This window comes from Rhineura floridana, chromosome 21, assembly GCF_030035675.1.
Source record: "Rhineura floridana isolate rRhiFlo1 chromosome 21, rRhiFlo1.hap2, whole genome shotgun sequence".
Classification (NCBI taxonomy): domain Eukaryota; kingdom Metazoa; phylum Chordata; class Lepidosauria; order Squamata; family Rhineuridae; genus Rhineura; species Rhineura floridana.
In genome coordinates, this window is record NC_084500.1 from 18,179,375 (window position 1) to 18,206,333 (window position 26,959).

Genomic DNA, 26,959 nt, shown 5'->3' on the forward strand with positions numbered 1-26,959 from the left:
GGTGAGGAGAACCATGGAGGAAAGGTGGGATATAAATGTAATAAATAAATAACATGCAAAAATGCATTATATGGTGAGAAATTGCTTGCAAAAATGTGTACATTAGTCAAAACTGCCTACAAAAAAAGAGAAATTTGCACTAAAGGGCTGAAGAATTTTCTTTTAAAAAAACCCAACACCACCGATTTGCTGCAGAAACGTGGAGAACTGAATTTAAGATTGGGAAAATGAGAAACTGAAGAGAACCAAAATTGATAGATCTTCCCATCCCTGCCTGTGAAGTAGGGGAGGCTGAGATGCAGGGACTGCCCCCCAATGTCAACCGGCAATCTTCATGGTCGAGCAGGGATTCGAATCCCGGTCTCCCGGGTCCTAGTCTGACACTCTAACCGCTACGCTACCACTGGTGAAGAGTAAAAGGAGGGCAACTCCCTGCCCCAAGGAGTCACACAGCAAACATGGACGCAAGATGAACCTAGGAAGGGGCCACTGGTCCATCTGGTTCAGGGTTGCCTGCACTGACGGGCAGTGGCTTTCCAAGGTTCTAGGCAAGGAGGCTTTCCCAGCCCTAACTGGAAATGCTGGGGACTGAACCTGGTGGAGCCTTTGGCGGGGGGCCTCTGCTACAGCCCTGCCCCTAAGAATAAGTCAGTATTTTGTCTGCTCTGGTGGTGGTGGCGAATTCTGGGCATTGCCAGTTTTCCTCCTGAGAAATGGGCATTTCTGTGGTGCCCCCCCAGCCTAAAAGGCTTGGGGATGCCCAAGCTAACATCTGCTGGTCAGAGATTGTAGCAAGTACTAAATAGCTATTAAAAACAACAATCCACTGTTCAGTTACCTGAGGGCACCTTTTTAATAGTTTTTTTTTTTAATCTATTTATCTGACCAAATAATCAGCTGAGTACTGCCAGGGCACAGAAACACCTCCCCCCCTCCATTGATGAAGTATCTTGAAAAGCCCCTCCAAGGCCAAACTCATGCTGCAGAACACCGTCGCTGTTTAAAAACAGACAGCTCTGTTCCCACTGTCAACCTCCAATTTCTACATTCCAAATTTAAAAAACAAACAAATAACAACTAAAATGTCACAGAAGACGTGTGACGTTTGACAATAGGCAAGCATTGCATGGGCAGGCAAGATGGCAACCCTTACTAAGGGCTGGTAACCTGTCTGGGTTTGTTTACAAGGCTGCCAAAGGGGGTCTCCCCCTGCTCAAAGACTGACCAGCATGTCGGAATATCACAGGAATCACAGGAATAGCGAGGCTGCTTTACACCAAGCCAGACCAGTGGGCCATTTTTTTCAGAAATTACCAGCACTGGCCCTCCAGCATTTCAGGCCAAGGTCCTTCCCAGGCCTACCTGGAGATGCTGCCGAGGAATGAACGTGGGGCCTTCTACATGCAAAGCGGGTGCTTTACCAGTGAGCTACGATCGTTCTGCTAAAAGTAAACCAAGATTCCAGTCCTTATGGTTCTAAATAAAGGGCTCCCTCAAAGAGGAGCATAGGACGCTGTCTTATACAAAGTCAGACCCACCTAGCTCAGTATTGTCCACACTGACTGGCAGAGGCTCTCCAGGGGGTCTGGAGATGCCATTGGGGACTGAAGTGGGAGACTTCTGCATGCAAAGCAGGCTCTACCCATTGAGCTACAGCCCTTCCCACTCAGCTGAGTCTTCCCCCGTGGCCATTGTCTTGTACCAATGATATACGTACATGATGAGGGAGCCAAGGCATTAGGAGTGCAAAGGAGATTTCCATTTCACCTCCCACCCACCCTTTGGTATAGATTAACTTTTATTTCATCTGTTTCTAAACATTTACATATTGCTTGATTGTAAAAAAACAAACAAACCTCTAAGAGGTTTACAAAAGACATTAAAATTAAAATGGATAAAACAGTTAAAAACAAGAAATTAAAAACATTTTAACATATGTGTACACATCCACACACGGATCCTCACAGCTGCCAAGGGGCACACGTTGAATGCCAATGCCACAGATGTCTGGGGTAACGGTCCAGCTTAAGGACAGAATTACTTTCTTTTGGTTTTGCAAACTCTGCATCATCTTTTTTTTTTTTTTAAAGAGGACAAGATTTACAGAGCAGGGAACTGATTGTGCTAAAAGAGACAGACAGACAGAATCCGGTTAGTTGTTGAGCCAAACCACAGTGCCATGCAGCATTCTTAAGTTCTTGGCCAGCACGGTGCCTTTGCCAATGCTGTGCATAACAGAGGTGCACCATGCCTCCATGCTGAGGATAAGATCTCTAGGGAGCAGCATTTGTTTGGGGGTGGCAGAGACCCATAGGAAGATGGCTACCAGCTTAGATGCCTTCAAAAAGTACACTAGAAGATGACAAATTCATAGGAAGTTGCCTTGCATCAAGTCAGGACATTGGTCCAACTAGCTCAGGGTTTCCTACACTGGCTGGCAGCAATGTTCTAACTGAAGATGCTGGATACTGAACCAGGGACCTTCTGCGTGCAAAGAGGATGCTGCACCACCGAGCTACGGCCCTTTCCCTGAAAATAAAGCAAGACCCCAGTTCTTATGGTCTTGAAACCCACAGTCTCTTCCTTAAGAAGTGTAGCCGGTGGCAATGTCATCCTCTGCTCTCCAGAGAGCCTGCAAACCACCCACTACGGCTATGAGAGAAAACTGCTCCCTGCGTTTCCACTTTATGACCCCCACATGGAGCTCATTTTTTTCTGGATGCCACGACACACATCAGCCTCATTACCACACGCCTTGGCCTGTGTCTCGCAACAGAAGAATGAAGAGACAATCTGACTGAGCCAAAAGGTCCGGGGACCTCGCCTGAGACCCCTCATTCTGCTTTGATGTGACAGATCGCAAGAAACCAGAGCCTGTCAAACCTGACGCCTGGTTGGAAGGCAAGCCCCCCCACGCAAAAGGCCTGGTGAGGCTTGGCCTTCAAAGGGAATCCTGGCCTTTGCTTTGAGACTAATTAGGGCCTGTTCACATTTTACAGGGAAATTAAAATGCTGATTAAATTGGGCACAAAGGGGTCTAAGCTTTCCTGTTGCTCTTTTACAGAATATATATATAGAAAGAGAGTTTAAAAGCAACAAACAGAACTTCATCCAAGCTCACTCTAGATTTCTATAAGGATTCTGTTAAAAATATACATGTAATTGTATTTTATTCTACGTTTTGCTAGAAGAATAAAAGCCTCTGTTTTGTTAATCACAATTATGTGTGATTTTACACACACACCCCTTACAGCAGCTATGAGGGACAAAAGACAGACCAATGCCAAGACTTCTCTCTTGACCAACTGTGAAAGACTGCGAGCAAGAGTTATGTTCTTTTGTTAAAAAAAGTTATTGCTGGGATACGCGAATGTGTAAAAAAAGAGGAACGCGATGCAGAAAATGGCAAGGTTGAAGGCGCAAGCCTTCCCTGCATCTGACTGCTGCTTTCTGGTCCAGGTGTCATGGCCGCGCATAGACCATAAATGACAAGAGGTGCTCTTCCATGTATGAGAATGCAGCATGTGGTGGCAGCTGTGGATGAGCAATCCCAAGCGAAATGAAGGCCGCACATAGCTCTGCACAGAGGCAGTCTCCTCCTTGACCTGCTCAGGGCTTAGCGCAATAAGCCGGCTAAAAAAAGGGAGTGTTATCTATTTTATCGTTTAAAATAATAAATTATTATCAATAATTAATCATTATTAATAGCAATTATATCCCACCCTTCTTTGAAAGCGATCAGGATGGTCCTCACCTGCTTGTTACCACCCACCTGCTTTGGGGATGGGCCGTAGCACGCAGCCATCGTGGCTCGTAGCCCTTGACAACTTTATCCTCCGTTAATTTGTCTAATCTCCCGTCTAAAAGCTTCCAAGTGAAGTTTTGAAATTCGACTAGAAAACATTTCCACCGCATCAGGGGGTGATTCAAAGAGTTCACCCCCCACTTTTTTAAAAACAACAAGATTTCAAAAATTTAATCATGACGTGAGTGGTGTTATGTCTTTTTGTTTGTTTATTAAATACTAGAGTTGAACAAGCATGCTAAATTGGGTCCCCTAGTTGGTTTAGGGCAGCCTTCTCCAATCTGGGGCCCTGCAGATGTTTTGGACTACAACTCCCATCAGCCCCAGCTGCAGTCCAAAACATCTGCAGGGCCCCAGGTTGGAGGTAGGGTGGTTGAGGTTATTGGAAAAGGGTTTTGGATTCATCCTTTGCTGAAACGCATGCGCTTGGCTTTCTGACTTCTCCCTGCTGGGAATGGCCTGACAGTTGCCCACAAAAGGTCCAACTGAGCCCAGACTTCACTGGGGAAAGAAAAGCGAGGAGATGCCCATTTATACCAAGCGGGGCTTTAACACACACACACACACACCACCCACGGTCACAATCCTCCATTCCTCTCCTTGCAAGCACATAGCAAGGAGGGTTTGTTTACTCTGTTCAGGCTGCTTCGCCGGAACGCCTGTTTATTTGCCGGCAAAGCCTAGGCCTACCAGTCTATTCAACCTGGTTCGGGCGCAAATGTTGGCAGGCAAGGCGTGCCTGAATTCCAGATCGGTGGCAAACGCCTGCCCAAAAAGCATTCCAGGAGGGTAGTCACTTACCCATCGCTTAAAAAACAAAAAAGCGGGCCGGTCTGAAGGGAATTCACATGTGCTGATTTATCCAGGTGCTGCTAACTCAGGGGCAGTCCACATGGTACCCTCTGGATGCTGTTGGACTACAACTCCCATCAGCCCCAGACAGCGTGGCTCATGGTCAGGGATGACGGGGACTGGAGTCCAACAACATCTGGAGGGTGCCAGGTTGGCTGCCCCTCGAGGCCGCAGATGTCTCTTCTTATGGGCCTTTAAACCGTACAGTCCTTCAAACAGAAGATTCCTCTGACACTCTAACCTCGACACCACAGACTCAATTTTGCCCACTATACACAGTTTTGCAAAGCAATTTCCCCTAATATAATGCATTTTTGTATGTCATTTCCATGAACATATGCATTTGTACGCACGCTTTACCACAGTATATGCATTTTTGTTCACATAAATTGGCCGGACAGACACCTTGCTAAATCGGGAGAACAAATGCAAATTTCAAACTACGGCTGTGTCTCACTTTGCATATTGTTTCAGAAGATGCGGATTTGGCACGTTTGTCTTTAAATGTGAATTGAATTGAATATCCCTAACAGGGACCATTCACAATGGAAGTAATGGATGGCAACACAAATCACCCTAGTGTGGTTCACTGGTGGAGTGTATTAGACTATGCCCTGAGAGACCAGGATTCAAATCCCCACATGGCCATCAAGCTTGCTGGGTGACCTTAGGCCACATCCACTGTCAGGAGTGTAGTGTCACATTTAGAAGTGCAGGGTCCCTTCATGACAGTCACAGCCACCCCCCCTCCCTGTCCCTTTTTTGCTGCTGAGTTGAAAACGAGATCCTTATTAATGCCTTCTCCCACAACAACAGACATCTCCTGGAGCCAATCAACATAACAAGGGAGCTACTCAGTGGCCGGCTCACTTCTTTTCACTCTGGCTCCAATCAGCAGGAAAGCACAAGGAAGCATGTTAGAAGACACTCCTCCTTCATGCTGATTGGCTTGTAGGATGCTGGAGACATAGGGACCCTGCTCCCAAAACAGTAAGTTGTCTAAGACCCCCTGAGACTCTGGACAACTACACCCCTGACAACTGTCTCTCAGCCTAACCTACCTCACAGGGCTGCTGTGAAGATAAAATTCAGAAGGGGGAAGAACCATGTTTGTATGCTGCCCTTGAGCTCCTTGGAGGAAAAGGTAGGATATAAATGTCATAATAAAATGAAATAATACATGAACAAATAATTAGTGTTGCTATTTTAATTTCCGACGGGTGAGATGGATTTGCCTTGAGTAGGTTAGGCTCAGGGGCCAGGGAGAATCTTAACTCATCTAGACAAACTATGTACATTTTCCTTTGCTGGCCAGGGCTGCTGCATTTATCCCAGCGGAGACAGGAGTGCCTTTGCAAGCGCCTGCAAGCATGTGCTGGAGCGAGAAGGAAACTGGAACGCAGCTCGTCCAAACGTATTAGGACTCGGGGAGCATTTCCGCTTGCAAAGTCTGAGCAGGTAGCTCCATGCAACAGTTGTTCACACGGTCAGGCTGACCACGGGTGCCCTCCAGTGGTCAGATTGCATAAATGACTGGGGCGCGGGGAGGGGGGGGAGCACAGGGAAACCTGACCTGAGTTCAAAGTCAAGCCCTGTTCAAGATGTGCCAAAAAATACACACACCATGGTTTCATGCTGCCGGATCTCCAGTGACAGGAAGGTCCAGGGAGAAGGACTGCACACCTTTGACAGAATCAGCCCCCATGTGAGGAGTGAGAATGTGTCAGAGATTTAAGGGTATGTAAATATTTGTAACATCCATTTGTTTCCCTAAATACTATCAGTCAGCCGGGTAAACATATAACACAGCGTCAGTTAGCTCCCACCTTCTCCAAAAGCAACAGTGCACACATACGCAGACCTTTCTGTCAGCTGCAAAAACTCAAGCTCATTTCTCCTTTGCTGGCTACATGAGAAAGCTGCCTCCAGCTAGTCCATCCAGCTCAGTACAGTCTACACTGACTGGCAGCAGCTGTCCACATTTCAGTTTAGGGATCTCTCCCAGCCCTAGCTGGAGATGCTGTCCTTCCCCTAAAAGTAAAGTAAGATTCCACTCCTCATGGTTTTGAATAAAGGGTTGAAATAGGAACACAGGAAGTGTCCTGAGTCAGACCACAGGTCCCATCTAGCCTAGTACTGCCTGCACTGACTGGTAGCCACTCTTAAGGGTTTCAGGCAAGGGCTCTTTCCCAGCCCTACCTGAAGATGCCAGGGATTGAACCTGGTCCCTTCTGCATGCAAAGCAGGTGCTCTGATAAAAAGATTCACAAAAGCCAAAGAGAGGGAAGAATCTCACGTAATCAAGGAGCAACATTTGCAACAATGTGAAAGGGCGATTGCAATTAAAGAGGACACTCCTGATCCATCAAACTCACCCTCTGCTCTCATCTCCCCTTTCAAAAAACAACAGCAGCACCCGAATTTATGGACATCTCACCCTCCTCATTTTTGTATGACCCACAGCAAACACACATTAAAGGCCAGGGAATGGGGAAACCCTTTTTCAGCACTTTTATTTATTTATATTTTAGACCACATTTGGGGAACCCTTGGCCCTCCAGATGATGCTCCCATCAGCCCCAGCAAGCATGGCCAATGGCCAAGGATGATAGGAGCTGTACTTCAGCAACATCTGGAGGGTCAAAGGTTCCCCACACCTTATCGCAATATACAATGAAATCACCAATACCAACTAATAAATATATGCTGATAGCAGTGTCATAATTGGGCAGTGATGATAGCCCTTTCTCCTTCTGACAACCTCCCATTCACCTCTTGGCCTCCTAGCTCTCACCCAGGGATCCGCCCATCCACCCTGGCTCTCACCAAGGGTCCAAACAAATTCACAGTTGACCCCCAAATTCTTCTGAACCTCTTGGCCTCACCCTAGTCTCTCACTCTAGGGCTCAAGCTCACAGAGGTAGCCAGAAATCAAAGGGGGAGAGTAGTACTCCGAACTCCATGATTCTTCCAAGAGACAACCCAAAGGCACAATGCCCTTTGGGTGAAACCTTCGGCGGTGATGCTTGGTAGGCATCTAGCATTCATTAATGAATCCCATCCATTACGGGGAAGGGCTGCAGCTCAGTGACAGGACATCTGCTTTGTACGCAGGTTCAGTCCCCAACGGCATCTCCAAAGAGGGGTCTGCCTGAAACAGTGCAGAGCCGCTGCTAATCAGAGTGGACAGCACTGGGCTAGGTGGGCAAAGACCTGGACCCTGATATGAGGCCGCCTCCTTTGTCGCTCAGTCCCAGGCAATGGCTAGCAGCATTGAATCAGATCCCAACGAGTGGGTTAGCTTAGTTGTCCTGGTGGAAACGGGGTGCAAGCAGCCAGCTGTCCACAGGTGCTTCCCTACCTGGGGTGGGCCGCAGCCGGTTCTCGGCCAGCTCGGAAATGGCCCCCGTCGTGATGGTCTTCTTCAGCCGGGAGCCCCCTGAGCCTGCGACGACCCCCGGCTTCATGAGCATGTCTTCGCTGCTGGCTCTCTTCAGCTGGAGGAGGAGAGAGCATCAGGCAAAGGGAGGCCTTGGCTTGCATTGCCCCTACATCCCTTCCCAGGGCTGGATTAAGCTGAGGAGGGCCCCTAGGCTGATTGGTGTTTGGGGCCCTCTTAGGGAGACCTTGGCCGCCATCTTGATTGATGGCAAATGGCAAAAAACAGCAGAGAAAAGGGTTAGTGAAGCAGGGGGATGTCGGGTGGTTCAGAAGATATTGTCCCGTGATAATTTTTTTTAGCTTATGCACGGGCCCCCAAGAGCTCCGGGCCACTAGGCTTCAGCCTACTAAGCCTAATGGATAATCCGGCCCTGCTCCTTCCTGGACTTGCGAGCCCAGGAAATGAAACAACCCCCCTCCATGTACCATCATCTGGGAAGAAGCAGGGCCTTCTTTGGTGCGGCAGCCAGGCAACGCTTGGCTTATTTGCTTTTGTTTCCTATCCTTACAACCCCACCACCCCGGCACTCTGTTTCAGAGCTGGGGAACCTTTTCCACCTGGAGGGCCGCCTTTGCTTATTGGAATCTTTCTGGTCACTGGTGGGCGGGGCCAGAGGCCAAAGTGGGAGGAGCAATGGATGTGACTCTTGCTTCCATAAAGTAAGCTATATTCCAGGCATGCAAAAAACAGAGGTTTATACACACGCACACAATGCTCACATGTATCTCTCTCCAACCTCCATCCAGAAAGAGGCGTCATCGCAGGTCAAAGGCACATTTCAGCCAGGCAAAAGCGCTTGATCGGGAATGGCTGTGCCTTGGGGAGGGGGTGTGGTCTACTGAGTCCTGAGGGCCAGCTAGACAGGCCTGGACGGCCATATTCAGCCCCAGGCATGATGTTTTGCTTAATAAGCTCTGGCCTTTCACAACTTCGTTTGACATCGCTTCTCTTTGCAAGGCATCACTGTTCAGGGCTTGACTACATTTGCCCTGACGGGGACCCCTGGAAAGTTTCAATCCTGCCCTGGAGCCAGCACCCCCCCCACACACTCTCGTGAAGATTTAAGCAGTTCTTTCCAAAAAAAGCTCTCAACAACCCAAGGCAAGCCGGGCTCTTCTAGAGAAGTATTTAACCAAGCAGATGGAAATGCAGAAAGGGGAAAAAAATCAGAAACAGGCTAACAGTTCTGCAGGCTAAAGCAGCAGCAGCAGCAATGTCAACATCAAACTGCTCCCTTTTAATTCTCTCACGCCGACTCACAAAAATGTAGGATTTGGAGGCCCAACTGGAAGGCAACCCCATCTGGGTAAGCCAAGCCGCCGAGCGGCTGAGGAAAGCAAGGCATCTGAAGGGCGTGATGTCTATGGCAGAGTTTTCCTAAATCTGTGGAGTTGGTTTGGTTTTCTGCGGAGTGGTGAGAGGGAGAAGAAGGGGAAGGAAGGCTGACTTCCTGACCTCGTATGCTTCTGGAACAAATCTCTGGGCAAACCCTTTGATGTCCCGTAATAATCTCCTTGGCTTTCCACCACCCAAACAGCAGCAATCAGCACTGCTCATGGGGAAAAAGGTGAACCCAACTTCCTGCCTTCTAAGGAACACCAGAAGAGCCCGCTGGATCAGGCCGATGGTCCAACTAGTCCAGTTTTCACTGGTTTTCAGACGCACACTGTCTCCAACCATGGAGGCAGAACATAGTCATTGTAGCTGGTAGTCACTGAGATCCTTCTCCCCCTCCACAAATTTGTCTAATCCTCTTTTATAGCCATCCAAGTTGGTGGCCGTCGCTGCCTCTCGTGGAGCAAATCCCATTCTTTAATTCTGCGCTGTGTGAAGAGGCCCTTTTGGATGCATCCACAACTATACATTTAAAGCACACGACTTTCCCCCAAGAATCCTGGGAACTGTAGTTTGTTAAGGGTGCTAGCTCTGTGAGGGATAAACTACTGTTCCCAGCATTCTTGGGGGAAGTCCTGTCATTTAAATGAGCTTTAAAAGTATGGTGTTTACTCAGCTTTGGCCTATCCTCCTGGAGAGTGACGGCTGGTGGCTTCATGTCAGTGGGGCAGTGGAATCCTCTCCAGGTTTTAGTAGGAACTTCCAATAAGCTGTCCAAGGTGCTCCTTGAAAGTGTGGACTAAAACCCAGAGTGGACTCCATTGCCCCACTGACATGGAGCCACCAGGCACCACTGCTCCTGAATCTTCCAGCATTCAGCTTCACTGGATGTCCGTGAGTTCCAATTCTACACAAGAGAGAGAGACTGAGACCAATTACTTTAAGCACCCGTGGGTGGCCTGGCTTTGGTTCAGGGACTGCATGGCCCACACACTGCCCTGCTCACCTTGCTGAGCCGAGAGTCGAAGGCAAGGGAGGTGGAGGACTTGGAGGGCTTCATGCCCACGGAGGCGGCGGGGGGCAAACTTTTCCCTCGTTCCGTCCCATGGCATCCCTGTTTGGAGACGGCACTCCACGGCCTGGTTGCACCCTTCATTTTCCTTCCAAATGGGGAGTCAGTCTGCAGGAAAGACACAGAAAAGGGAGGAGGGCATGAGGCAGGAGAAAGATGCCGCAAACGTTTCTGAAAGATCCTGGGTTGAAGGGAGGCCCTTTATGCATCACCCAAAAGAGAAGGCAGAAAGAGAGCACACAGTTTGACATTTTTGGCACATCCTAATTTATAAGTATAGATGCAAATTTATTATTCTTGTTGTTCTTATGTGCTTTCAAGTCGATTATGACTTACGGCGACCCTATGAATCTTTTTGGATACATTCATAGGTTTTCATGGTAAGAGGTATTCAGAGGCGGTTGACCACTGCCTTCCTCTAAGCCGACGGCACCCGGTATTCCCAGGCGGTCTCCCATCCAAGTACTAACCAGTTAATAATAATAATAATGATAATGATAATGATAATAATAATAATAAAAGTTTATATCCCACCCTTTCTCCCAGAAGGAGCCTAGGGCAGGAAACACTAAAACATCTTAAAAACAAAAGACTTTGAAACTTATAAAAACAAATCATCTTTAAAAACATATTTAAAAAAGAAAAAGCTTTAAAAACATCTTAAAAAGCAATTCCAACACAGACGTAGACTGGGATAAGGTCTCTACTTAAAAGGCTTGTTGAAAGAGGAAGGTCTTCAGTAGGCACCGAAAAGACAATGGAGATGGTGCCTGTCTAATATTTAAGGGGAGGGAATTCCAAAGGGCCGCTGCCACAGCACTAAAGGTCTGCTTTAGTGTAGAAATAATTGCTATTGTTTGAATAGAGGTACAGTACAATACAATCTCCCTCTTGCACATCACCAAAAGAAAAGGTCAAAGGGAGTATGGAGTTGAATAAAATTTACTCACACTGATTTATCTATATAGATTACAAATATAGAAGCAATGGCGTTATTTGAATAGAAATACATTCCATCTTGCTACTGTGGGGAAGAGTGTGGGTGGAGCAACATACGTGACTTTAACCTCTAACATTTCAACGACACACAAAAAGTCAGAGGTGTTATATAGACAGACAGGCAGACACACAGACATCTACCTCTCTCCAGCCTTCAACCCCAGCAAGCAGGAGGCATCATCATGGCTGCAGGACACATTCTAGCCAGGCAAAAGCACTCATCTAAAACCAGGAGGCAGAAGCCACTCCTGACCCTACCTGTTGAATCACCCAGGCCACCTACCCTGATCTACCTTGTGGGAGGGAGAGGTCTGCTCCAGAAGTCCCATTCTGTTATTTATTTATCGTTATTTATTTAAGGCATTTATATGCTGCTTTTCAGGCGGGAGACCTCACAAAGCGGTTTACATAAAAGTATTACAAGTACTGATTTTTTTTAAAAAAGTTGCAATAAAATGGAAGACAGCTTATTTGTTTTAAGAAGAAGCTGTTGCTGCGTCTGGTTCTGCAGATGCCCCAGCGGTGACAGCTGTGGGAAGGAGTTCCTTGTTTCTTGTCCTCTCCCCTCAGGGGAAGATGCCTTGTCCTGCCTTTAAGCTGCACTGGAGAGAAACCTTGATTGCTCTGCTGCCCCTACTATCAACAGGCATCTTGTCCATATGAACACACACAGACAAGAGTATCACCCCAGGAGAGGGTTAAGGGGGTTGTCTCCTGCAGGAGTCCCACGACTACGGTCCTTAAGCCGCAGTTTCTGCTTTCCCAGTGTGGTTTTTCTGCACCGGATGTCACGAACACCAGCCTCTTTTGAAGGCAGGGGAGTGGGCGGGAGTGAATTAAAAGGCAGGTTTTAAATATATACATCTGTGTGCTCCCTCATCCACTGCATGCTGGATTCACAGATGCCTGGCGCCCAGATTTGTGCGACAGACATGCCACCGAAAAAAAATATTTTGTTTAGTATTTGTATGGTTCCAGGGAGGGTTATAAAAAACACCCCAATTAAAAACAAAATACCATTGTCATTTTTTTAAAAAGTCCAACAGGTGCAAAAACCACCCATTAACAGAACAGCAATGGAGAGCAACAACGCAGGGTTAAAAAGAGGCACATCTTAACCAATCATTGAAAGCACACAATGCTGGTGCTCTACAACTGGGGAGGCCACCATAAAGAAGGCCCTTTCACGCACCTCAAACTAGAGGGGGGCAGCACTGCCAATGGGGATCTTAACACCGACGCAGGCTGATGTGGGAGGAGGCGCTCCTTCAAATATTGGGGGGCCAAATAGTTTAGGGCTTTATATGTTAGTGTGATCATATACCTGGCCCAATTCAAAGTGTTACCATTAGTAAAGCCCTCAACAGCTTGGGATCTGTTTACTTGAAGGTTCACTTGACCCCATATGTGTTGACCATTGAACCGCCCTGTCACTGAGTTTGTTTTCCATCAAGTCTGAAAAACTGTAACTAGGGGGAGTTATGTCTTTGCCCAGTCTGGGAACGGACTGCCAAGGCCGTTGCTATGGTAGCCATCACGATAAACTGGGAAAAGTTCTAGCAGCTATCTGTGTTAAGCTGTGTCTTCTGTGTATTGCCTCTGAACTGAGAGGTTCTCTTCTGTATTTACCTTTGGAGAGAAATGTACCAGAAGGGGGGTGACTGAAGAAACTCAACATGTATTTATTCTTAAGCCTTTGGCCATAATGTCTTAATAAAGACTCTTAACATGCTCTAATGCTCTGAAGAAGTTTCTTGCTCAACTTAACTCCAATGTAATGTATGCTGTTTCACGCAACAATGCACACACGTCAACAATATGTCCCCACTCAATCTGCAAAACTGGCACTCTTACAAGCGCCACATAATGCTCATCCTGCACCTCTGAGAAGTCAATCTTTTAGTGTGGTGGCACCTACTCTCTGGAACTCCCTGCCTATTGATATTGGGCAGGCAGGCACCTTCATTGTACTCTTTTGGGCGCCTGCTACAAATGTGTTTGCTTAGGCAAGCCTATCCAAACATATATTTGTTTTAAAAGTTATTGATTTTATCTATATTTTGATACATTTATTATGTCTACTTGTTTTTAAAGTCTCTGAATGAGTCACTGGCCTTGCCTCCCAATTAGGTTTCATTGGCGGTGGGGGGGAGTTCTGTCACATCTTTGCATGGGGAACAATTCGATCGCTCAGTTGATCCTGATGCAAAGGCTCAGCAGGGTAATCTGCTCTGAGAGGACACTTCCTGTCGCATCTCTGTGTGATCTACTGCTGTGGCCCCACCTTATTCCAATAGATAGATAGATGTGTTTGCGGTGGGGTGGGGAGATTGCTATGGCTGCCCTAATGGAGTCTGTGGAAGCCAGGAAACATCGGCGTGGCCAAGATACGAGAGGCCGAAAAAGACTCTTGCAGCCCTTTTGAAACCACATTTGACGGATACCATCCCGTCTGACTCACCTCTATTGCAAACTTTGCCAGGCAAAGGAAGCCAACAGCGGGGACAACGGTTGCCAAAGTGGATGATCTGCAGCACAGATAATGCTTTTCAGCAGGCAGGCAGGCAGAGCTTGTTGATGGAGAACAAGAGAACGTTGTGCTGCAGTAGTTATTTATGACGTTTAATTTTTATATGGGTTTATTCTGTATTTAAATGTTGCAAATCGCTTTGATTTTTTTAAAATAGCAGTATATAAATGTTTATAAATTTTAAAAAAATTAAAATAAGCTCTTTCTGCTCAGATCTGCAGTCCAAGAGCACCATGCTCGCAGGGCTAATAGGGGTCGGTTGTGGGGGAAGCGGGGTGGGCATTTAGCCTGGGTCTCAAGCTCAATGAGGGGGCTTCAAATGTTAACTTTCTGGCATGTGACGAGTTTTGCTCCTTGTTTTTAAGTACATCTCGTACTCAAAATGTGACACACACTCTCAGCTCAGAGCTGAAAATGCCAGCAGATAAGAGATGTAATTGGGTAAAAAAAGATTCCACCCCTTAAACAATACAGATTTTGTCACATTAAAAAATGGCCACAAATCTTAATAAAAATATATATGTGACATCGCATGAAAGCTAGATTTTCCCTCAATAATTAGTGCATTTGGGGGGGGGAAGGCTAGAAAAATATTTGTTACATCTCACTCTCTCTTTTTTTGTGTGCCTTATTTTGTTATCATAAGTAATCTTTTAAAAGAATATTATTTTATTATGGCTAGGGATTCACTTTGGTGAAGAAAAGAGAGTAATAAATTTAATTGAGTAATAAAAATTATTATTATAATAATAATCTCAAAAGCTGGAAGTGGCCCTGGCCTTTCTAGACCTCTGAGAGAGCCTGTTTCCTAGGCCTCTGACAGAGGAGGGCGTGAAATGACTGTCACTGCAGGGATGTAACCCCAATGAAACGGGTTTGCCGAGATTAGGCGGATGGCTAGCAGAGAGAGGGGACTTCCCAGTGGTGGCACCCTGTGTGTGGCACTCAAGGCAAGATATGTCTGCCTGGTGCCATTGTCACTATCTTTTGGGTACCCAGCAAAGTCTGCCCTTTGCCTGATGATCTGGAGTTCCTCTTTTCAAATGGACGGAATCTCCAGCAGTTAAGAATATAGGAAATGGCCTTGAAGTAAACCGGTGTCGTGGGGGTTCACCTGGCTCATTATCGTCTGCACGCCATCCTTCTCCATCCTGGTGCCCTCCAGATGGTATGCACCACAACAACTCCTATCAGCCCCGGCTAGCGCGGCTGTGAGAATCCTGTCGAGCCTAGGCCCTGAGGAGTCCTCTTCACAGAAAGAGGATTGGGGTCCCCAGAGAAAACTCCATTCCAACTGACGACCTGGAGGAACGCATAGCAGTCCCAACGCCAGACCAGGAAACAGACCAAAGGGTGGCAAAGACAAGAGTCTGCCTAACTCCTGAAGTCCAGCTCATGCAACTCTGTGAACACAGAAAACCGGTGTATGCAGCATCAGGCCATGGGTCCCTCTACCTCAGTATTGTCTGCACTGACTGACAGCCGCTCTCCAGGGTTTCAAGCAGGAGGAGCCTTGTTCGCAGCCCTATCTGGAGACACCAAGGATTGAGCCTTCCACATGCAAAGTGGGTGCTGTGCCACTGAGCGACACCCCTGGAGCTAAGCTGGAGCACCCAGCTAGGTGTGTGGAACAGGAGCAGATACCAAAACATCAAGCAAGGGCCACATAGGCCCAAGCCTGAAGAAATCCCCCCCTCCCGAATTATGTGCAGTGAGAAAAATCAGTTAAAAGGGTAAACAATTACACCAGTCCAGATACTTAGGGCCTGCTTCCACACACAAGGCCCCAGCAATGCCCCAATTTAAAAACATTAACAAACTAGGACCCTACGGGTGTTTGACAGATAATCGATATGCAATCAGCGCTGCTGACAACAAGCAGAAAAATAGATTCCTTAGCATGAGAGAGAGAGAGAGAGAGAGAGAGAACCATTGGTGGCTTCTAATGGAGAAAGCTTCAGACCTTAACGGCATCCCCCCCCCTTTAATTTGAGTTTGGGAGGCTAAAGAACAGCAGCTGTTGGGAGTTTTGCACATAGAGTTTGGAGCCACATGGACATCTAGGCCTAGAGCTGAAGGAAGGTGAAGAAAAGCACACACACATGCACACACACACAAAAAACCAGCCAAAGCAGAACTGCCTGGTAATCCTCCAAATGCAGCCTCCAGCTCCCTGGACCAAAATATAGAGAGGCTTCTTTCGGGAAACAGCTCTCGGGTGTGAAGATTGGCAGAGAGGGGCCCTCATGGTATTTCCACCACACAGGTTCGAGGGGTGATGATGGCCCAGGAGAATCTCTAGTTTGGATTCCTGCATTGACCAGGGGGTTGGACTAGATGGCCTTAGAGGACCCTTCCAACTCTACAATTCTATGATTCTATGAGGGCATTTTCTGTGGCAGCTCCTAGGTTGTGGAATTTGCTCCCTGCAGAGGTGCATCTGGCCCCTTCGTTATATAGTTTCTGCCGTATGCTGAAGATGCACCTCATTACCTTGGCCTTTGACACCTGAGATAGGTACTTCCAGGACCCACCCAATTCCAGTGACTGTTACTGGTTTGAACTGTTTTTAATATTGAATTTTAAATTGTTGTAACCCACCCTGAGACCTGATAGTGACAGCAGGTAATAAATGATTGTTTAATCATCATCATCTCCATGGATCCCAGCAAAGAGGCAGGGAGCTCTGTTCTAACCAGAAAGGTCTCAGAAGCTCTACAGCAGGGCTGGGGAACCTGTGGCCCCTAGACTTCACTCCCAGAAGCCAACGTGACCAATGGTCAGGGACGATGGGAGTCCATCAACACCTGGAGGGCCACAGGTTTGCCGGCCCTGGCCTAAGAGTTAAAAGGAGCTGCATATCTAATCTACATTCATAAGTGTTCCAGTTTGCAATTTAACAGCGCCAAATCTCAAAGGGGTTGGAGGAAGAACATTGCCCAGCTGGGGTGCCGCCACCCAGAAGGCCCTACCACCGCTTCTGGTGGTCAGTTGTGGACAATGTGGTGGAGCTGATCCGCTTAGCTGACCTTCCTCCAACTGAGTTGCTGCCGCATACTGAGACAGAGAGGGATGTGTGTGAGGTGGGACTGATGCAAATGTGCTGGTGGAGCTAATCTGGTGCTCCTGCTTGCACATTTGCACCATGCCCACCTTGCTCCTTCCCCTCTCTGTCCCAGTGTATGTTTATTAATTAAATTTATATCCTGCCCTTCTTCCCAAAGGGAGCCCAGGGCAGCAAGCAAGTGCTAAAAACATTTTCTTTAAATCTTAAACACAAAACGTCTTTAAAACATTTGATGAAATTCAGCATATTACATCTCAGGTGATAGATCAAACCCGGCAATTGGCAATTTTATCTTCTTTCTGGGTTCCAACAAAGACTTGAATAATAAAATTTTAATTGGACGCTTGCAGATGGCCGCCAGACTCAGGGTGGCTAAATGCTGAAGGGATCTGAAAGGGGCTACCCTTCCAACACTGGTATCAAAAGGCGCGACTCCTCACTGTTATGGAAAAGCTCACAGCGAAACTGAGAGTAGCCTGCAAACTTTCATGTGGTCGTGGCCGCCTTTTGTAATACGAACACGGCCAAGATCCTCCACCTCAGCACGCTCAGCTTTGGCATACCTGATGGTGGCAGACACGCCTACAGTACAGCGTAAAATGTCACTTAATTTCGTATGTCAAATGTCTCCTGTCCCATATTTGAAGTTGTTGCTGCTTTGGGGACTCAGTCTCTTTCATACGACAACGTCTCCCTTTTGAACACGTGGACCCATTTAGGGGTGGAGTTACTTCTCAATACTGCACTTCATATTGTCACATTTTTGTTCTTTGGAAACAATACATTTTTTGAAAAAACCTTAAAAACAAAACATCTACGAACATTTCTTAACAACAACATTTTGCAGCGACTCAGCCAGAGGGAGGACAAGAAAGCAGGCTACTGCCAGTGGCCCAGACTTTGTTCAGCGAGGGATTATCCCAAGGGTGGGGAACCCTTTGCCAGCCCAAGGGGCACCTTCCGTTCAGGGCCACCGTTTGCGGGCCACATGCCATTAGCGAGCAGGGCCAGATGCAAAAGTGGGTGGAGCAAAGGAATGCAAATTTCACCTTGCTGTAGTAGGTTAGTTTCTACACAGACTCCGCACACCCCTTCCTCTCTTCCATCGAGGTGAGCAAGAGGCATGATCAGGAGTTCAGGGACCCATTTCCAGCCAGGCAGACACTCAAGGAGGATGTGAAGCAGCACCACTAAGGGGTGTGTCCTGTGGAGAAGGGGTGTGGCCTCGGGGTGAGTTCTGGGGGCCAGATATAGAGGCTTTGGAGGGCCACCATGGGGGAAACAATGGGGCAGGGGAAATGGAACGGAGCACCCTAGAGGAGGGCCAGGCTGCCTGGCTTGGAATACTGATGCTGCAACATTTTGTTGCAGGAAATATTAACAATAAGAGCAACAACAATAAGAGCAGCAGCAAAAGAAGCAAGCCCCTTTCCCCGCCACACCCTCAATGATTGGCCGCTTGCCCTTTCAGGCAGGTGAGCAGCCATTTTTATTTTTTCAGTCATTTTTCACCTGCCCCCGTCAGGGACACAAGACGCTGCTTCATACCTGGTCAGAGTGTCTATCCATCCAGCTCAGCACTGCCTACACAGACTGGCAGTGGCTCTCCAGGGTTTCAGGCACGAGCCCTTCCCATTTCTAGATGGAGATGCCATCAGGGATTGAACCTGAGACCTTCCGCTTGCAAAGCTCTACCCACTGAGCAACAGCCCTTCCCCTGCGTCATCCAACGCAAGGCAAGTGCTCTGCCCCTGAGCTACGGCGGGGATGGGGAGCATCTGTGGCCCTCCAGAGCCTGCTGGGCTCCCAACTCTCAGCGGTCCCCCATCCAGCATGGCCAATGAGCGGGAATGATGGGACACCCCCCACCCCCCAAAATGGACCCAAGGAATTGTAGTTATATTGCCAATTTCTGCCACAAGGGGAAGGGTTATGGCTCAGTGGCAGGGCATCTGCTTTGAGTGCAGAAGGTCCCAGACTCAATCCCTGGTGCAATCTCCAGGAGGGCTAGGAAAATCCCTGGGAGAGCAGTCAGTGTAAACAATACTGAGGGAGACGAACAAACGGCCTGACTTGGTATAAGGCAGCCTCCTATGCTCCTATTTCAACACTATTTAGAGCAGTGAGGACTAGGACCTTACTTCGCTTTTAGGGGAAGGACCACTGCTCTATAGCTGAGCAGCTGCTTTGCATGCTGAAGGTCCCAGCTTCAATCCCCAGTGGCATCTCCAGGTAGGGCTGGAAAACACCCTGGTCTAAAACCCTGGTGAGCTGCTGCCAGTCAGTGTAGACAATACTGAGCTAGATGGCCCAATAGTCTGACTCAGTACCAGGGAGTAGACGGCGATATATATTTATTTATGTAGCTCAAGTGTTGTCTAGTGCAGACTGAATCTCTGCACTGAATAATACACATAGCCCATGATATGTGTGTGTGTGTGTGTGTGTGTGTGTGTGTGTGTGTGTGTGAGAGAGAGAGAGAGAGAGAGAGAGAGAGAGAGAGAGAGAGAGAGAGAGGCATTCCGAATGTCTTGTCACCACCTCATCTTTGTGGAGATGCTCGGAATCAAACGTGGGACCTTCTAGCAGGTGCCCTCAAGCCACCCGCGCCCATCCCATCCTTTTCTGTCTTCCTCATTCCAGGCGATCCAGAACAGGAACAGCCCTGAAGGACCAACTCTCTTGGAGGCCAGCTGTTGCTAAGCAAACCACAACTCCAGGGTAGTGGTAACGGAGAAAGCAAAGCTTCCACTTAAAATGGAGCCTCCACGCTCAGAGATAGTGTACCCCCCAAAAGCCAGAGGCTAGAGTCAAGCAACGGGGACGGGGGCAGGATGTCGCCCTGGTGCCTCGGCTTCCCTGAAGCGCCTGGCTGGCTCTGCTGGGAGGCGAAATCTTGGACGACAGATGTGCCTTTGGTTTGATCCAGCAGGGCTCTTAAGATGCTTTTAAAGGCGCAGAGAGAGAGAGAGAGAGCGCTTCTCTGTTGCTAAGGAAACTCTGCAGAGGCGGGGTAAGCAGCTGAGAATTTACATCAGCCACAGCAGGTCCTTTAATTTAGGTAACACACATACATGCACAGGACCTCTGCTCCATGCACGAGACACGGAGAGGGGCTCAGGATCAGGCAAAAACATCTCTGCACATATGCCAGTTCCTGCAAGGTCCAGGGAGGCATGTTCCACTGCTTCCTAGCCCCCCCCGCCTGCAATCCGGAGGAAGGACACAGGAAAAGCGGAAGCTAAGGACCCTTTTTGGCAGTCAAAAGGTGGAGGGGGGTGCTCTGCAGTGGGGCTTCCCCCCCCGACCATCTGTCACCCCAGAACGTATTTCTCAGGCACCCCAGAATCCACCGGTTGATGCGTCCACTCCGAAGGTGCCTTTCTCCCTGTTCTCGCCAATAAACAGCAGTATTTAAACATGTATATTTTTAAAAAAGGTTAACAAAATGCATGAAAAGTCTCACTTGCGCCAGGCAATCCCACGGTTTGCTGCATCGACAGGAGCTCCGTCTGCCTCCAGCCCCCAAGCAGCATCTGCCCGCCAGCCTGAGAAGGCAGAGCGCTGGAGCTTCCCGGGTAGGGAAACCACATTGCAACGAGAGAGAGAGAGCGAGCTAGAGAGCGGCTGCTTGAGAAATGATTCACAGACGGAAGCTTGGAGGGTGCCGGTTCTTCCTCTCTCTCCCCCCCCCCCGGTTTTTTGGCATTCAGTACCCGCACACACATGCGCACGCACACTTGTACAAGGCTGCTGCTGGTGGGCTGTAAGGTAGAGGGTAGCCAATCAGGGAGCCTACCTGGACCCGAGTTACTGGGGAGGGGGAGATTTTGCAAAGCAGAAGGGGCGTCCCCTCCGCTCCTTCTCTTTACAGCGAAATGCACCCCACAGAGCGAGAGAACCCAATCTTGTCTTTGAATGCTGAGTGGGGAGCGAAGTGTAGCTCAGCGGCAGAGAGTCTGAAGGTCCCAGGTTCCATTCGCGGCATCTTCGGTTAAAACGAATCAGGCAGCAGGCGATGGGAGAAGGAAGACCCTTCTCTGTCCAAGACGCTGGAGGGCCACTGTCAGTCAGAGCAGGCAACACTGGATGGATGGAGAGTTCTTCAAGGGCATCTCCCACTAAAACACTCTCTCTTTCTAAAGGCTTCTTGTCCTGAGAGTGTAACGCAATCCTGTGCTCAGAAGCATCGCTCAATTTCTTACCACTCAGCTTTGGTGACTCAGCTGAACGGATTCCCTTTGGAAAGCAGCCATAGCTCAGCGGCAGAGACATCCTGCTGTGCATGCGGAAGGTCCCAGGTTCAGCCTCTGAGGGCATCTCCAGGTACCACTGTCTGCGCTGGATGGACCAATGGTCTGACTCGGTATAAAGCAGCGTCCTGCGTTCCTATTTAAACCAGCCCTTAATTCAGAACCATGAGGACTGGACTCTTGCTTTATTTTTAGAGGAAGGGCCATAGCTCAATGGTATTGCTCCGGCATTGCATGCAGAACAACCCAAGTTCAACCCTGGGCATGTTTGAAATGTTCTCAAACAGCAGGACAGCCGTCCTGCTAAAACAGCATAGTTAAAAACAAAAAGTTGAATAAAGTATGGATTTTGAGCTTTGTTTCTATAGATACTAAAGTTGATTTTGAAAGCGACTTGCTGCGCAATCCCATGCAAGTCTACTCGGAGGTAAATCCCACTGAGTTAAGTGAGACTTATTTCCAGGGAAGGAGGGGTGGGGAACCTTTTCCAGCCAAAGGCTGAAATCCTTAGGGGCAAACGTAACCTTCATCACTTTCAATGGGTCTACTCCCAGTATAACTTAGCAGGGTTCATCTTTAGGACTCCTTGGATGAAATGTTAATCCAACAGAGAGGGATGGCTGCCCCACAGGCACTGAACGCTAAAACGCACAAAGGAAAGGAAGCGTTTTGCTGAGCAAATCTTCATTGGGTAAGAACATCAGGGGAGCCCTGCTGGATCAAAGCAAACGAATCTAACCCAGCATCCTGTCCCCAGCAGAGAACAGCCAGAGGCTTCTAGGAGGCTCAACAAACACACAGCGGCCCATAATCCTCCTGGCCCAGGAAGTCAGGTGACAACCAGGGGCCAATCAAAGACATACAAGACGCCCCCATGGATCCTCCAAATGTAGTAACACTCTACCAGCCTTCAACCAGATGGCCTGGATCCAAGATTGACCGAGATAGTTGGGACCTCAGCACCGGACTATTAAGTCAGCAGCCCTGCATTATGCTTTTCGTGAGCAGCAGCTGCTACTCTGAGGCAGACTGCTCTATGCAGCTATCAAGGCTTGCTAGTCTTTGGATGTTATTTATATTATTGGTTGATTGATTTAAAAATATATATCAGCTTTCCACCATCAGCATCTCAAAGCGGCATACAATGATAAAAATGCACAATTTACAAAAATTTAAAACATAAATTAAACCTCAAAAATGTAAAACCCCAGAAACTTAAAATCTCAAACAAACAAAAAGAAGCATTTGTTATGAGAAGACCTCCTAAAGTAAAATGGTTTTAACCAGGCATCCAAAACTCAGCTGGGACGGGGCCCATGTTGACTTGTAGTGGGAGGGAGTACCACAGAGTTGGGCCTACAACATGCAGAGGATAGACCTATCCTCTACCATTTTGACTATTCCCTTCAACATCCTGTGGCAATGAGTCCCACAGGTTAATCCCATGCTGGGTGCAGAAGCTCTTCCTTTTGCCAGCCTTGCCTCTAATGGGCGACCTAGGGGGGGAAATCTCCATTTGCATGTTCTCTTGCTCTCTCCAACCCACTTGCAATTTTATGGCGCCTCAGTCCCCTCCCCTCCTTAGCTGTCTCTAATTCCTAGCCTAAAGAACCTCAAAAGGACACCCTCGTCTCACATGTTCCCGAGAGCAGCTGGTTTAGTCTATCTTGCCATGCCGTTTGCGCTCTCTCTCTTTCTCTCTCCCTCTCAAATTATAAAATTTGCCAGCTTCCATACTGAAAAAGACGGCAAGGAGGGGGTGTAAAAGAGGGTTTAACTCCAGGCAGCTGTGTACAATTATGTGGCGGCCTCCAGCTATAAACAGCCCAGCCAATTCCTGCCAAGATAGGTTCCAAGCGAGCCCAGGGATGGCCTACCGTGAGGCACCAACCAGACGCTCTTGGCCCAAGAGCAAGAGCCTTTCTCCGGGTCCAGTGATGCTTCTGCATGGCCCAGTTCTGCATGGCCATTAGCCACAGAGCAAGGCTATTCCCAAAGCCCCATGTTTCAAGGGAGGTCCGAGCACTGTGCCTGCTGGTAGCGCCCCTCCTCTCATCTGGTAGAGGTGACCTGAGGAGGCCTCTCTTGGGGAAGAATCCCAAGAGCCAGAAAGAACACAGAGGGCCACATTTGGCCTGAGCTCCCACACTCTGCCCAAGCCTTTCGCAAACAGGATGAAGTTCTTGGGGCTTCAGGCTCACCCATCCCGCAGGCCCCCATCAAAGCCTCAAAAAATGTGACACCCTTTACAAAATTTCCCACAATTCCTCAGAGCAAAGCTAGGCCAGTGGCATTGTGGGAAATGTGAAGAGTGTGGCTAGATCCAGCTGTCTTCTTGTGCTACTCAGAGTGTCAGGCAAGAAAAGAAGAGAAAAGAGGGGCTCAGGGGCCCTTACAGCTGCCCGCGGATGCTGACCCCAGCCTCAGCTCCAAAAAGCAAAATAATCCTCAAGGGTGAAACAAGAGCACAGACTGTGGGACGAAGAGGAGCGAGTGGAAGGAGAACTTAGATACACACCATCCAAACCATGGGGCTATAAAATACTTCCTCAGCAGGTCTACATAAGGAGACTGGACAGTGTAATATCTCAGCACCCAACCTGGGTGCTTGCAGAGGTTTTGAACTATAACTCCCATCAGCCCCAGCTGTGCCAGTTGGGGTGATGGGAGTTGTAGTCCAAAACCTCTGGAGAGCACCAGGTTGAAGAAGGGCAGGGTATACGGTAAGAGTCTGCAGAGCACAAAAATACGCAGAATGTGCTGTCACGATTATTATTTCAGATTTATCACTCAACCCTCCCCCCGTCCCCCCCACCAGCATAACAGGAAGCCCAGGACAACTCACAATAACATTACATAGCAACAGTTTAAAGAGGCACTATAAAACCCAGCAGAATTAATCTTCCTGAGAATTTAAGCTCCGGTGTTTTCCCCCCTAAGTTTCTAGTCCTCATGGATGCAGATATGCCCATGAAAACACACAGGCAATTCCTGGAGTGATCTCAGGAGTCAGAAGATTTGCCGAATAAGATTCCCAGTGGGCTGAAAGAGGTAATTTGGGAAGGGCTGGGTCAGTGGGGAGATGTCTCTGTGCTTTGAGGAGCTGCCTCCTCTGTCCTCCGCATGGCAAGTGGAAGGGAAACGGGGCCAACGGCCATCATTTGTGGAATGCAACGCGTGGGTGGAATGCAGACTTCTGCGGGAGAAAATCTGGTCTTCCGTTTTGGAAGCTTTGACAGAGACCTGTTCATCAGCCTTGCAGTGCCAAGGCCAGAAAAGACCACAGTCCTCTCCTCCTCCTCCTCCTCCTCCCACCTTTGCCCCTCTGTCCTGCTGCTAATTTAAGAGTTTCCGTTAAACTGCTTCCATTATTCTGCCAACAGAGAAAGCCAAGCGTGTGTGTGGGGAAATATCAGTGTTTGTGCTCAAGGGATCAGTTAAAAAAGAACTCACACCACAGCTTTCTGCTTCCTGGCTGCATTTCCAAGCGTTGTATTTTTGGACACCGAATTGTTTTCCACGCAAGCATTTTTATAAGCTTCCCCCCAAAGAGGAGGGGGGCAAGAGAGAGGAAAAACATCATAACACTAATAAAAAGCAGAAGCTTTGCAGAGGCAAAAGAGATGTGAAAAGGGAAGCGCTACCTGAGACGGTTCCTCTTTTCATTTGCTTTTGTAGACTGGACACACGTGACATTTCTCGGCTTTGCCTTGCCACGGATGTTGTGCCCCAGACTCAAGAAAAATTAAATGAAAGCCACCCAGGAACAATTGCTCTTTTTGTTGGCCAATCCCTCCTCCTTGGGCCGTGCCCCTCTCATCTGCGGCTTGGAGGGTATCGTGGAAAAGGCAACCAAAATGATCAAGGGGCTGGAGCAGCATTGGGGGCTTTTTAAGCTTAGAGAAAGGCAAGAAAGAGGCGACTCGACAGAAGCGTAATCAGTAGTGTGGTGGCAAATTCAGAAGTGCAGGGTCCCTTCCTGATAGCTGCAGTTAAACCCCCTCACAGCCAGACCCCTGCTCACATTATACAACCTACTATTATGGAATATCCTGGCCAGGTTTGAATACTGCTTTCTGCTTCTCTGTCTTTGTTAATGCCTTTTCTCACAACAACAGACGCCCCCGGAGCCAATCAGCATGAAAGCGGAGTGTGTTAACTACTGAGAAGAGTCTTCTCGGTGGCTGACTCACCTCCTTTCACTCTGACTGGCTCCATTCAGCAGGAAAAGTACGCTAATGCTAATGCTAGGAGCCTCCGAACCAAGATGGGAGAACTGGAGTGCTTGGTCTTAGAGAAGAGCATTGATATAGTGAGCATAACCGAGACCTGGTGGAATGGAGAAAACCAGTGGGATACGGTTATCCCTGCATATAAACTATATCGGAAGGACGTATTGGTGGCGGAGTCGCTCTATACGTGAAAGAAGGCATTGAATCCAGCAAGCTCGAAACCCCAAAAGAGGCAGACTCCTCCACAGAATCGTTGTGGGTGGTGATACCGTGCCCCAGGAGGGACTTAATACTGGGAACGATCTATCGTCCCCCTGATCAAAATGCTCAGGGAGACCTTGAGATGAGATATGAAATTGAGGAAGCATCCAAACTAGGAAATGTGGTAGTAATGGGTGACTTCAACTACCCGGACATAGACTCGCTGCATATGTGTTCCAGTCATGACAAAGAAGCAAAGTTTCTAGATATTCTAAACTATTCTAGACTATTCCCTAGATCAGTTGGTCATGGAACCGACCAGAGGGACAGCAACCCTGGACTTAATCCTCAGTGGGGACCGGGACCTGGTGCGAGATGTAAGTGTTGTTGAACCGATTGGGAGCAGTGACCACAGTGCTATTAAATTAAACATACATGTAACTGGCCAATTGCCAAGAAAATCCAACACGGTCACATTTGACTTCAAAAGAGGAAACTTCACAAAAATGAGGGGATTGGTAAAAAGAAAGCTAAAAAACAAAGTCCAGAGGGTCACATCACTCGAAAATGCTTGGAAGTTGTTTAAAAACACTATATTAGAAGCTCAACTGGAGTGCATACCGCATACCAGAAAAGGTACCGCCAGGGCCAAGAAGATGCCAGCATGGTTAACGAGCAAAGTCAAGGAAGCTCTTAGAGGCAAAAAGTCTTCCTTCAGAAAATGGAAGTCTTGTCCAAATGAAGAAAACAAAAAAGAACACAAACTCTGGCAAAAGAAATGCAAGAAGACAATAACGGATGCTAAAAAAGAATTTGAGGAGCACATTGCTAAGAACATAAAAACCAACAACAAAAAATTCTATAAATACATTCAAAGCAGGAGACCATCTAGGGAGACAATTGGACCCTTGGATGATAAGGGAGTCAAAGGTGTACTAAAGAACGATAAGGAGATTGCAGAGAAGCTCAATGAATTCTTTGCATCTGTCTTCACAGTGGAAGATATAGGGCAGATCCCTGAACCTGAACTAACATTTGCAGGAAGGGATTCTGAGGAACTGAGACAAATAGTGGTAACGAGACAGGAAGTTCTAAGCTTAATGGACAATATAAAAACTGACAAATCACCGGGCCCGGATGGCATCCACCCGAGAGTTCTCAAAGAACTCAA

General features: G+C 48.0%; 1 protein-coding gene across 7 annotated transcripts in view; it reads right to left on the reverse strand.

Moving 5' to 3' along the window:
* The window catches only part of SPECC1 (sperm antigen with calponin homology and coiled-coil domains 1), a 124,318-nt gene that overhangs the window by 85,393 nt on the left and 11,966 nt on the right, over positions 1-26,959 (reverse strand). For 6 of the 7 annotated variants that reach the window (XR_009759882.1, XM_061605237.1, XM_061605239.1 and 3 more), the window contains exons 2-3: positions 10,441-10,614; positions 8,019-8,154 (exon numbers count right to left, since the gene is read on the reverse strand). Coding sequence is in view for 6 of the 7 variants with exons in the window: in XM_061605236.1 (XP_061461220.1) it covers positions 8,019-8,154; positions 10,441-10,614 (310 nt within the window). In the remaining variant the exon portion in view is untranslated. Of the gene's footprint in view, positions 1-8,018; positions 8,155-10,440; positions 10,615-20,568; positions 20,681-26,959 lie in introns of those variants that run through there. The other variant, XM_061605238.1, reaches the window with a different exon arrangement.